Genomic DNA, 11649 nt, shown 5'->3' with positions numbered 1-11649 from the left:
TCCAGTATTATTAACACTATATTAATCCTATATGTATAGCCTATAATTTAGGCTGCTTATATTGGAGTATTAATCCTATATTAAAATGCGTTTCAAAATTACTTGTATTACTAGGCCTATATTTACTATAGTATAGTCTAACACATTAACACCTCTAACACAAGTTACATAGTTAGACGACAGTGACACTTTATACAGTATTGTAAGTAGCATGTCTTTTTTTTCAACTCAGTGTATCCTGAAATAAAGCAGGTTGAATCGATAGTATAGTCTATAGTATAATCTATTTTTATGTCTTCCACTTGCGTGGCTACTCATCATCTTCCTCTTCCTCGTCGCCCCCGATTTGGTCAGCAGCAGGAGAGCAGCGGCCCATTGATTTGTTCTCTTTCTTCCATTTCATCCTTCTGTTTTGAAACCAGATTTTTATCTGGCGTTCGGTCAAGCACAGGGCGTGTGCAATCTCAATACGCCGCCGTCGTGAAAGGTAACGGTTGAAGTGAAACTCTTTCTCCAACTCTAATGTTTGATAGCGGGAATATGTCTGACGGCCTCTTTTGCGGTCCGCACCTGTGGAAATGGGAAAGGATCAGAAAGCATAACAAATACGAATATATGTGTACCAACAACATTAGTAAAGAATAATATGAAGTGTTCGAATCTTTTTCGGTAGTTAAAATACAATTTTAAAAAAGTATTCCGCCTGGCTGAATTGGTGTGAATGAAAACAAAAGACTTATAATTCAATTAAAATAATTTAAATATGATATAGTGATCGAAAAATAATTCAGATTTAAGCTAAAAAAAAAACTTGCCACTTCAATGAGTTAGTGTAAAACGAGAAATTCGACTTATTTTAGTATTTTCAGTAATATCGCACACTGAGGAAAAAGAGTCAACAACACGCATTCTGCTTCTTGTAGGTGTATTATTATCGCACCATAAGCAAAGCGGCCAGTGATTATACAAACACATTTTCAGATATTGAGATTTGTGACTGTAAATACTTAGATACGACTTGTTAGCTTTTTGCAGAGTGCCTAGGCGAAAAACCATCACATAATAAGCAGTTATTAAATCCTGTTTTTTTTTTTTTTTTAAAAAGCGGCAATCAAATCCAAACGTTTTAAAAGACTTCAAATGTATTATTATGTTTTTAAATAATTGTATTCCTTACATGTAGGTCACAAACTGTAGTGAAAACATAAAGCAAAACGAAACACACATAGGCTACACATATGTTATTTAACCATGCGTTTAACCACTATTTAAGCGTTAAGTTTTAACTCTATATTAAGGTTAAAAGACACACAACAGTAGCTAATCAAAACTTTGAAAGGTAAATATATCTTAAATATAAAAGTGGAATGTAATTCAAAAGTCAAATGAAAGTGCACAAATACCCCTTCTGAATGTAAATTCACTGGCTTGCACACTCCCGTGACTCTAATGGAGCCCTGGCGTTCAGACTTCCTTCTAAAAAGGACCAAAGTCAACAACATGATCTAGTTCCCTTACACATAAGCGCTGAAGTGTTCGTCTATCAATCTAGATAAAGAAGCCATCTATGTAAAGTATCCATCTTTTAGCTGCACGTTTAAAGCGAAGAAATCTAACTAGACTTTCACAACCTTGTCCATGCACGGTCAGTGACTTTCTGCTGTCCCTGCGTTTCCGTTTCCAGCAGACTGTCGACAAATGGGGACTGCTTTGAGTTCGTGTGCTTTTGAACTTTTTATTGCACTCTTCAGTCGTTTGTATCTTACTTCCGTCTTGTCGGTAACGCCGTGTCACTTCTTGTTGATACTAGTCTAACACAAACTGTCCAAAAGCATAAAGAATTTGAGTGAAAAGCAGAAGAAATGAGAGAAATCGAGAGAATGAAATACAAGTTTAGTATTGAAATCAATAAAAATGATAAAGCTGTTTCGTTCTTAAAGATGTATAAAATAAGTGCATAAATTGTATGTCCTTGCAGAACGAAACGCTTTTATACGAGTTAAAACAAGGAAGAGCATTGTACTCGGTTACTGTGCAGGGTCTCTACACAGGCTCCCGAATGATAGACATGGAAAAAGAATTTTCATCTGGTGTGTGAATGTGTCTGTCTGTGAATAGTGAAAGAGAAATAAAGCGAGGGACAGAGCCCATCTATGTGAAATATCAAACCAAAGCACGAAATCAACTGAAAAGGCAGCTGGCCCTATAGTAACAAAGACACAAAACCTAGTGGTTGGAGGTGCAAGGCCCAGCTTATGTGTCTGATATGTTAAAGAAAAATATAGGTGCAAAAGGATTATCCTACTTCTTGTGATTAGCCTATATGTGTTTATATACTTGTGAATATTTGTTGTAAGGCCCGACTTCCTTCTATGCATCTGTCTACACCAGTTTTGGCGTATCATAAGACCAAATAAGTGGCCTTTACAGCAGACATGACAGGACATCAGTGGACTAATATGATATTTTTTAAAACAATACAAAATTTAAATGCTTAAAATACCGTTTCCCTATTTGAAAGAGGCTTAATGTTTACAATCGAAATTCGGTCGATTGGCTACGGATATTATTAAAACTAAAATGATTTAAAATGTTGTATCTCTCTGCACAACGACAGTAAGACAGGCTAACTATGACTCATGCATTACTTTTAATTGACATTGGCATTTCACACAAAACTAAGACACAGAACGAAAATGTACACCAAAGGCGCACAAGGACTATCTGTCAGTAAATGTCAGCAACTTTGCTAATGAGGTATCTGTTTCAAAAGTATTTATGTTGTTGTATTTTTACACTGGGAGCTAACAAGAGAAGAAGCGCCCCAGGTTGACAGTTGACTGATAGGAACGTCGGTGCTCCGGGAGTGTCTTGAAAGGCCGCAGAAAATCATTAAAAGAGAACTTGTCGACCTCCTTTTCAAATACGTCAGCCTGGATGTGGGGTGGCTATGTGAGAAGAGTGCAATTACTACGAAGAGTTGACGATTTGTTAAAAACCACTGTTGAGCGAATAATTAGTAGCGGAACTAGCCGTAGATATTGATTCGTATGTTTTGTGAAATTTCCAACACATGCGCGCGTACACGCACGCAGGCACATACACGTACAGCATATGCACATATAAAAGACACACAGGCCAACGCAGACACTGTTAAATTTTTGACAGTAATTTAAAACAAAGGTCCACTCAGCTCTAACAGACCCTAGAAATACAAAGCCCCGCCCTCTGTATCGATAATATGAGGATTCTTAGCCATGACTGCCAACATACTAGCTTATAGATGGATTAATGTGTACACAAGCAGCAACATATGCAACCATGACAACAAATATCTTGGATATTTGTTAAAGCTAAACATAATTCATCAAGCCTCTCATATACCGCCCCCTCCCTTTTCCTCAAAACACGAAATACTACTAGGGTCTTGAATTATGGCGAGTAATTAGTCATTAAAAAGATCTGAGGAAAAGAACACTTTTTGAAATGACTTGGTCGCTCCCCTTAACCTGTCTCCCTCCCCCTCGGACATACATAGACGCACACCCCGGTCCTTAAGAAACATTCAGTTTTCACAGACCTGTGCTCCTCATCCACGGATAGATTCGGAGGTTGTTTTCGTTGTTTTGATGGTAGCCCCTCTGCTCTTCTTTACCACTGCTTTGCGCTTTACAGAGATCGCCAGCGCTCACCATGGGTAGATTCGGATGGTCAAACAGAGAGCTGTGCATGTTCAACGAAACAGCTCCCAGTTCATACGCAGTAGGGTACATGCCTTGAGTCTGGCTGGAAAGACTAGCACCGTTAGTGTACATGCTCGACAGGGAGACAGAAGATGTAGAGGAGACCGGTGCACCGCTAGAAGCCGAGCCGTAGCCGCTGGCCCGCTGCGAGCTGTACGAAAAGGCGCAAGAAGTTTGCTCGGGAAACACGCCTGTAGAGAAGGCTGAACTGGCCACTTGGTATTTGGAAAACAACGCGTTCGCATAATACAATGAACTCATAATTTGAGAAGTGATTTATATGCCAAGAAGTTTTAGTGTCGGTTTTACGAGGTCCAATGATATATTATAGAATTACAGTCTAGATTTACACCAAAAATCACCCCTTTTTTCCTCTGGGGCCACGTGATGGGCAGCACGTGATGAAATATCCTCCAATGGGTGTACGTCTTCCCAGAGCCCCATCTAATGTGGAGAAGGGCTTTGCAGCTGACCATCCACATAAATTTGTTAAATTATTCACTTACAGCCAACGGTACCGTCAACACAAATGCACATGGAGAACACACAAATCGATAGGCTATTGAGAAGTTTTCTGTAATCACCTAAATCCATGCCAAGAAATAAATAATTGTGGGCTGTACAAACTTATAAATAAGTTCAGGTTGTCCTGATTTAGGAACGTAGGAACCACACAAATAACAAGAAACCTATTTATTTCTGTATTGATTTTCAACACTATTTCCTCTTGTCACCGGTCCTGCGCATACCCCAATCTCATCACTGCATTTCTGCAATGTTTGTACAGTGTGCCCGTGTCAAGAGCAGTGCCTGCTTCAAAGCATCCCTATGTCCTGAACAGTCACCACTAACTTGCCATTTCCATGGCGACGGAATGGTTCAGTGCACCCCAAACAGTTTCCCTGTACATAGTTAGCAAATACGTTTACGCGAGAGCTCTGAATCTTTTCGTGGAACTTATACTCTCTGAATGTTTGAGAAGCCCACATACTTTTACGACAGTAATTCACCTGACACGATGTGCTCCCATAACTCAAATACCCACATTTAACAAAGACCAGCAAGATGAAATTTCGTTTTAAGAGATTTTCTATGCAGATTCACGATAATACATCGTCTGTTTCTGTTTAGTGGGTATTATGTCGTGTTGTGTTACAATATTGGTCTGACAAAGTAGTCATGAGGGTTTTCAGTTGTGGTTTCACATGCCGCCTCTCTTTTAGTTCACGTATCTAACCATAAATCAAAAATCATACCACACTACATGACTTTTCTATGAGATTTACAAATTTGTAAACATTATGTTTTATTGTTCCATAAATTTGTTCTCTTCCATTCTATTCCATGTTTGTGCGTATATAGATTCTTTGAAATTAAGGCCTATGTTTTAACATATCTTGTTTGGTAACCTAAAAAGGTTTTTGTTTTGTTTTTGTTTTTTTTTAAGCGGACATTGGAACCGAACGTTAGCGAGAAATGATGTAGAAGATGCATGGTGCCAGGGATTGTCGCTTGTAAACTTTATTGTAAACTTTAATCTGCCGGATTTCTCCAGTTTTAGACACTAGAATACAGTTAAGTATGACAACAAAACATATAGTCATCTCATAAACTACTTCAGTAAAGGTGAACGACAACAATTTGACTCATAGTAAACAATGGGTCACATGACATAATTTTCAAAATGATTTTTTATTATGTTTATTCATTTTTATAATCCACTGTGCGCATGCTTACCCCATGAAAGAAAGACAACAAAAATTCCATCGATTTAAGAAGAACCAAAGACGTGTAAAAAGAGATTCTACGGCATAAATAGGCAGTTTCATGTTGTTGGAAGTCATTAATTTCTAGGTCATCATCATAACATATAAGTGAGAACAGTTAAAAGTGCACCATTTAACTTAAAAACTATACAGCTGCCAAGGTAATTGTTAATGACAATATCCTAACAATTGAAACTTAAGTTTCACGATAATTATTTCACAAAGAAAGGAGACTAGCTTTAACACTATCATACTCTCTGAACAACAATTAAAAAGTAGAAATGCCTCTTGTCCTTCGTCTTCCTGAAGTTCTGTGGTCACCACATTAAGTTTATAGTCATTCGTCTAGTCCCAGTCATTTTTTATGTTCCTTCCTCGAGTGAAAGATGAAACCACTCGACTTGATTAAAATGTCTCTGTGAGACAAACCTCCCATGCAAACACCGTTATTCTCTTCATCATTGTCCGTTTTATTTTCCCTATTTATTCTTTGCCGTTTTGATTGACTGACACGTACACACACAAACACACACACACACACACCCTCTCTCACACACACTCACACACACACACACACACACACTCGCATCCGCTCTACATTTGTTTTGCCTTGTCGCAGTCTTCGCCGGCTGACTGTGTCCCGGATTCCTGTTCTTTCTCTCGTTTCTCGTTTTCGATCTGCTCTTGTTCAGATTTGCTGCTTGGAAACTTGTCCTTGTTGTTTTCCTTTTTCCATTTCATGCGACGGTTTTGAAACCAGATTTTGACTTGTCGTTCTGTCAGTCCCAAAGCGTGTGATACTTCAATCCGCCGCTTGCGTGTTAGGTAGGGATTGAACAGAAACTCTTTCTCGAGTTCGAGCGTCTGATAGCGGCTGTAGGTCTGGCGGCCTCGCCTCCGTCCGGCAGCTACTGGCAATAAAGAAGTTTACAGATGTTCAGACAGAGCTCACAATACGCGCCAAATCGTAATTTTACAATCAAGTTCAAATATATTTTGTGAACCAACATTGCACAAAGGCAACTCCCATGCGAAATGAACATCTACAGTACATAATCGCGATACATTATTAGTTTATGGGTAGACTTTTAGTGTACCATGGAGACTCCCCACAGCCACAGTAATTAATGTAAAACCTCCGCCATTGCAAATATAAGTACCACAACACTAATACAAAATAATGAGCAACACTAACCCCACAGTTGAGTCGTCAAAAAGCAGGCTATACTATTTCACATTTTCAAAGGATTAGGCACAGCCATAATTGACATAGGCTAATCATTGTAAAACGACCACTGTGTACTGAAATAAACTCAAGGCTCACTGTAAGTCGTTAAAGGCTGCAGTAAAACTTTGACCTGGGTGAGACGTTGGATCAGCTGTGGGGCAAAGTCTCGCACATGGAAACAGCTAAAAGAGAAGGGTTTTTTCTCTCGCCCTCTTCTTCCTCTCTCCCACTCTCCTGTCTTTCTATGGCAGGGTCATTAAACTGTAAAGTGATTCACAAGTTTTGAACACCATAAAACAATAAAAACGGCTATTGTCCCCCCTCCCCTCGTGCACACAGGAAAGGCAATTCTAAACCTAAATTGCACTGAGATTTTTTCGTGTCTCACTCAACACACACAACGCGAGTTGGCCGGCTTTTCTGTCTACCGAGGCTCACCTTGAGGTCGCATCCACGGGAACAGCTGTGTGGGCGACGGACTCTGCTCTGCGTTGTCCGTCTCGTCGCCGATGCCCCCCGTGGTGAGCTTGCAGTCGCTATACTGAACCAAGTCAGCGTCTTGAGCACCGAAAAGCGTTTGCCTCTGGAGAGCATCATAACCGTAGAAGTTACCCGGCTCGCCGTGACAAGTTACTGCACAGGGACTCTGCTGGTAAGGAGCTGCGGAGAGCGTGGATGCGCCGTGGTGATAAAACTCCTGAATCTGAGGGGCATGCTGGAAAGTGGCCCCGGTGCCTGGACCGTACACGACGGTGGGTCTCGTCCCTAGGTCCTGAGCAAATCCGCACTCGTAATAGTTTGGCCGCAGAGTGTCTCCACTTTTGTATTTAGTGAAGAGAGAGTTGACGAAATATGAGCTCATCTTTTGATGTTGTAGGCGCTGATTTTGTTGAAGAGTTTGCGTTTGAATGTCTTTATATACGCGCAGTAGCTTCAGAGAGTTGTCCGTTTCAAAGTTACTGAGGTAACAAACAATGCAGCAGCCAAGCCTTGATTTCCAATAACTGAACGGTTTGCGTTTGCATACCTTTGTTAAAATAACTTGTCTAAAGCTTCCATAGGCATGTTCCCACTGTAGAGTTCCAGCATCACAATTCCGGTGAAGGGTGCCAGTTCCCAACCAGTTTTCTATGATTTACTCGGCTGCAAATGAGCAGTTTCATATTTTGCTGTGTGTTTTCACGATCATTTGCATCTTCTATCGGATCCTCGTTCCATTGGCTTTTCGCATCCCTACACGGACACCGCTCTGCGCGATTCTGATATGAAGAGAGTGAGAGAATGAAAAAGAGAAAGCGAGTGAGAGAGAGCTGAGAGGGAGAGAGCGCGACGGAGCAGGAGAGGGAAGGGGGGCCAAGGAAGAGAGAGGAGGGGAAAATATGCACATTAATATGTTCAAGCGGGTAAGTTAATGAGAAATCTGCCGCTTTGCATCAGATCAAGTGCATAGCCTCTGTCCCTCCCCCACTCAACTTCTCCACTCCAAACCCCTTTGAAAGATTGATTTTTTGCATGTTCATCACAGACAACCTAAAGTGATGCATATTTAGTCGTTAATTTCCTAATCTCTTACGAGGTCGAGCCTCCTTTTTTTTTTTATTAAATGTCAGGGTCGAGACGGCCAATCTTAAAAGGTACATGATTTAATTGGCATCAGTTTAAATACATCCTATAAACCTTATGAGCACGCTTAAACTTACAAAATCATCCTCTGCAGCGACCAAGGCGTGCGCATCGAAAATTAGCGAGGTGGTCATATTTAATATTCTGATAATTGTATTTATATAAATATAGTTACAGAGATATGAGGATGGTGAAATGGACCTGCAGGTGTAATGGCAAATGTGGTTGTAAATGGTTTAACAAACTATAAAATGCAATAAACGCCCCTACTGTTTGTTGTTGACGTAGTGCATCATGAAAAGCTGTTAGGTTTTTATGAGGTTCCACGACCAGTGTTGTAAATGCTTCACTTCGGATTTTATCCATGCAGAAATAGTAAGTCCTTTAATTGCCATTTTCGTTTTGTTTTCCATACAGTTTGCCATTGTGTTTAGCACGAGTAAATCTGATTAACATTACCTAGAAAATCCGAGGGGGGAAAAGTACCGTAAAAGGAAATTTCTAATGGTAAAAATGCAACTATCAGTGAATAAATAAATTAAAATTAATGAACAAACAAGTGATATGTTTTAAGTGCTTGTATCAGTTTAAAATGTTTCTGGATTCGTTTTAATTTGGGAGAAAAATATGGAATTCTAATTATAAAATTATTATAGAATTATTTAACTTTTCATATTTTCTAAAAATCAAAGATTTTGTCATTTGTTATTTTAAAGTATGCTTATACACTGAATACAAATGCTCACCTAACGCACAAAAAGTTATATTTTTTAAATCTATATGACACATATGGTCTAATGCCGGTGCTTGTCATTTTACAACTTCATTTGCATCTATAATAAATTACTGCCGGGGATTTGAAACAATGTCTTTCCCAAAAAACGACGAATCCTTTTAAGGCTTTATGTTGACTATATGAGGGGGATATTTACATTTCAACACGTGGGGTATATACAATATTATAATATATATATATATTCTATATTATGGGTTAATCTTAAACGGTAGTCACGCACATCTTGTTCTACACTTACTAAACGTTTCTTCTCTTAACAAGGACAAGGAGTTCACCAAGTGTATACATTTTTTCTTACGTTTGACCAGTAAAGCTTATGATTCGGCTTTAGTAAAATCTAGAATATCGCATGCTAAATTCTGATGTAAAAGTAAAATAGGCTATAATGCATCTAAGAATGACAGACATTCTGTTGTAAATATTTTCTGTAATTTGACTTTCCATTACATAAATATGTGGGTATATAGCTAGTGAATCTAATAATAAAATGAATGGTGTCAGGGAACGTCATACTATTGTATGTTTTTGTTTGTTTGTTTGTTGGTTTGTGTGTGTGTGTTTGTTTGTTTTTTCTATAGTTTCACGGCAATAGCAGTAGTCAAGTGATGTGTGTTTTTGCTATTTTTGCTGCCAATAAAACATGTGCTAACCCAAGTTTTGTGTGGTGACTTTATATCTTATTTAATCATATAATCATTATATTGCCATTTAAAACAATCACTGCTCTTTAAAACTGTATCATCGCTCTAATAATTTCAAATAAGACAAACTGAAAACGTTTAATAATCTGTTTTGTTAGGATTAAAAGTTAAAACAGAATTACAAAAATGCACTATTAATTATTACATCCTAAATTTGCATATCCTAACATTTAAAGATACATTCATTAGTACTCAAAGATGTTTTTCAGGATCTTTATCACATAGATTAAGAATCTTCTGAAGTTAATGTTCTTCGTCTTTTTCAAACAAGCTCCGCTGTAACACAGGGAAATTGTGTGAATCTTACTTTAGTCAAGTGTAATACCGCATATGTTTGCGAATGTTTTGGCCCCAGCGTTTCCGGTTTGGGGGTGGATGGTGGCCAGCCAGACACTTTTTGATGGAACAACATTGCCATCAAGCGGCAATTGTGTGTTAGGCCTACTCCATGAGCAAATTCAGCTGTAATGAAACGGAAGTTCAAAAGCTAATGGTTCTATAAACAACGGACATAAAAACAGAATGAGCGAATTAACAGCTCAGTAAGTGCAAATTCAATGATGTTAAGTACTTATTTTCATTCTCTATAACAAGAAATCCATCTAAAACCCGACACTTATAGGATCGAGTCTTGTGTGTTTTTCATCATATCGAGAAAATTAATTTAAGTAGGGTTGGAACACTAACACTAATGTTAAACCGTTAAAAAATGAAAGTTTTTTCTGTCTTACTAGTTTTTTGTTAATATTTTTTAACTGTATTAAGCTTAACATTTAGTATGAGGCTCAAAAAGCATTCCGTCCGTCCATGATGTGCAATATTTATAGTACTATTAATTACTATAAATAGTACCATTACCAAACCTGCTGCTGCTGCTGCTACTACTACTACTACTACTACTAATAATAATAATAACAACAACAGGCTAATAATAATAGCTGATGCTAGCGGCCTTTCACGTATTATTTTTAATTACATACATACGTTAGAAAAAAAGTATTCAGGCCACGAAATAACATTTCCATGCATAAATACGTCCCCTTTTTATTTGGGCTGTGTTCTTGTGCACTATTGTATCACCAGCATCACTAAAATACTATCAGTAATCATCATCACTATGTTGACTTTCCTTTTGTTAGTTGTCAATACTGACAGGCTTTAAAAGTGTGAGGCTTTATATATGTGTGTGTGTGTGTGTGTGTGTGTGTGTGTGTGTGTGTGTGTGTATTTTTTAAAGAAATATTTAGATTTCTATTTATTCGAAAGCTTTATTACATTATTATTCGCATCATTGATAGGTAGCTAGTCATATTACACTATACAACACCAAACCACACACCACGACATAATCACAATTCTTAAATGATTTTTGCTATTCATGTAGACTACATGAAAGCAGCTATTAAACACAATAAACTGAAAGTTATAAATACTGTAAATAATAAACTATAGTGAACATTTTAGGGAATCTATGCGAAATTTAATGTAATGTGTGGTTTTGATTTTGAGAGAATTAAATATTTTACTTTAGCAGTCGACCTTTGTATCACCAAGGCACAAACGGATGTGTACCTACAAAAAAGTCGAGCCCGGTCCCAAAGGTTGTAAACAAATTAGCGTTGGTCATCCCAGACGTCTCGCCAGAAATCCTTTTTGCGGCAGTTTATGGCCCGCTATAAGGGCTGTGGTGCGTTCGGAAATGGAACAAAGGGTGAGCGTCGATTGAATTGGACTCAGGGCTCTCATGTGGAAGTCCAGATCTCACCCATCCCGACCCCCTACTCTGTAAGGA

General features: G+C 38.4%; 2 protein-coding genes across 3 annotated transcripts; both read right to left on the bottom strand.

Annotated features, from left to right (window-relative positions):
- Nucleotides 1-223: 223 nt before the first annotated feature.
- On the bottom strand, nt 224-4093 carry LOC107582958 (homeobox protein Hox-B7a). Its single transcript, XM_016268983.1, has 2 exons — nt 3581-4093; nt 224-570 (listed from the first exon to the last, which is right to left on the bottom strand). The coding sequence occupies exons 1-2, from the start codon at nt 4002-4004 to the stop codon at nt 311-313; spliced, it is 684 nt and encodes a 227-aa protein (XP_016124469.1). The 5' UTR covers nt 4005-4093; the 3' UTR covers nt 224-310.
- A 1153-nt stretch (nt 4094-5246) lies between these two features.
- On the bottom strand, nt 5247-7985 carry LOC107582957 (homeobox protein Hox-B8a). 2 transcript variants are annotated; one of them, XM_016268981.1, is made up of 2 exons: nt 7176-7985; nt 5247-6420 (listed from the first exon to the last, which is right to left on the bottom strand). In XM_016268981.1, the coding sequence occupies exons 1-2, from the start codon at nt 7597-7599 to the stop codon at nt 6104-6106; spliced, it is 741 nt and encodes a 246-aa protein (XP_016124467.1). In that variant the 5' UTR covers nt 7600-7985; the 3' UTR covers nt 5247-6103. The 2 variants fall into 2 exon arrangements, with proteins under 2 accessions (XP_016124467.1, XP_016124468.1); XM_016268982.1 differs by having other exon boundaries at nt 5247-6417.
- Nucleotides 7986-11649: the final 3664 nt, after the last annotated feature.

The sequence above is a fragment of the Sinocyclocheilus grahami genome, unplaced genomic scaffold (assembly GCF_001515645.1).
Source record: "Sinocyclocheilus grahami isolate Dianchi unplaced genomic scaffold, SAMN03320097.WGS_v1.1 scaffold48.1, whole genome shotgun sequence".
Lineage (NCBI taxonomy): Eukaryota > Metazoa > Chordata > Actinopteri > Cypriniformes > Cyprinidae > Sinocyclocheilus > Sinocyclocheilus grahami.
Note: the sequence above shows the minus strand (reverse complement) of the source record. Positions and strands in the feature narration are given on the sequence as shown.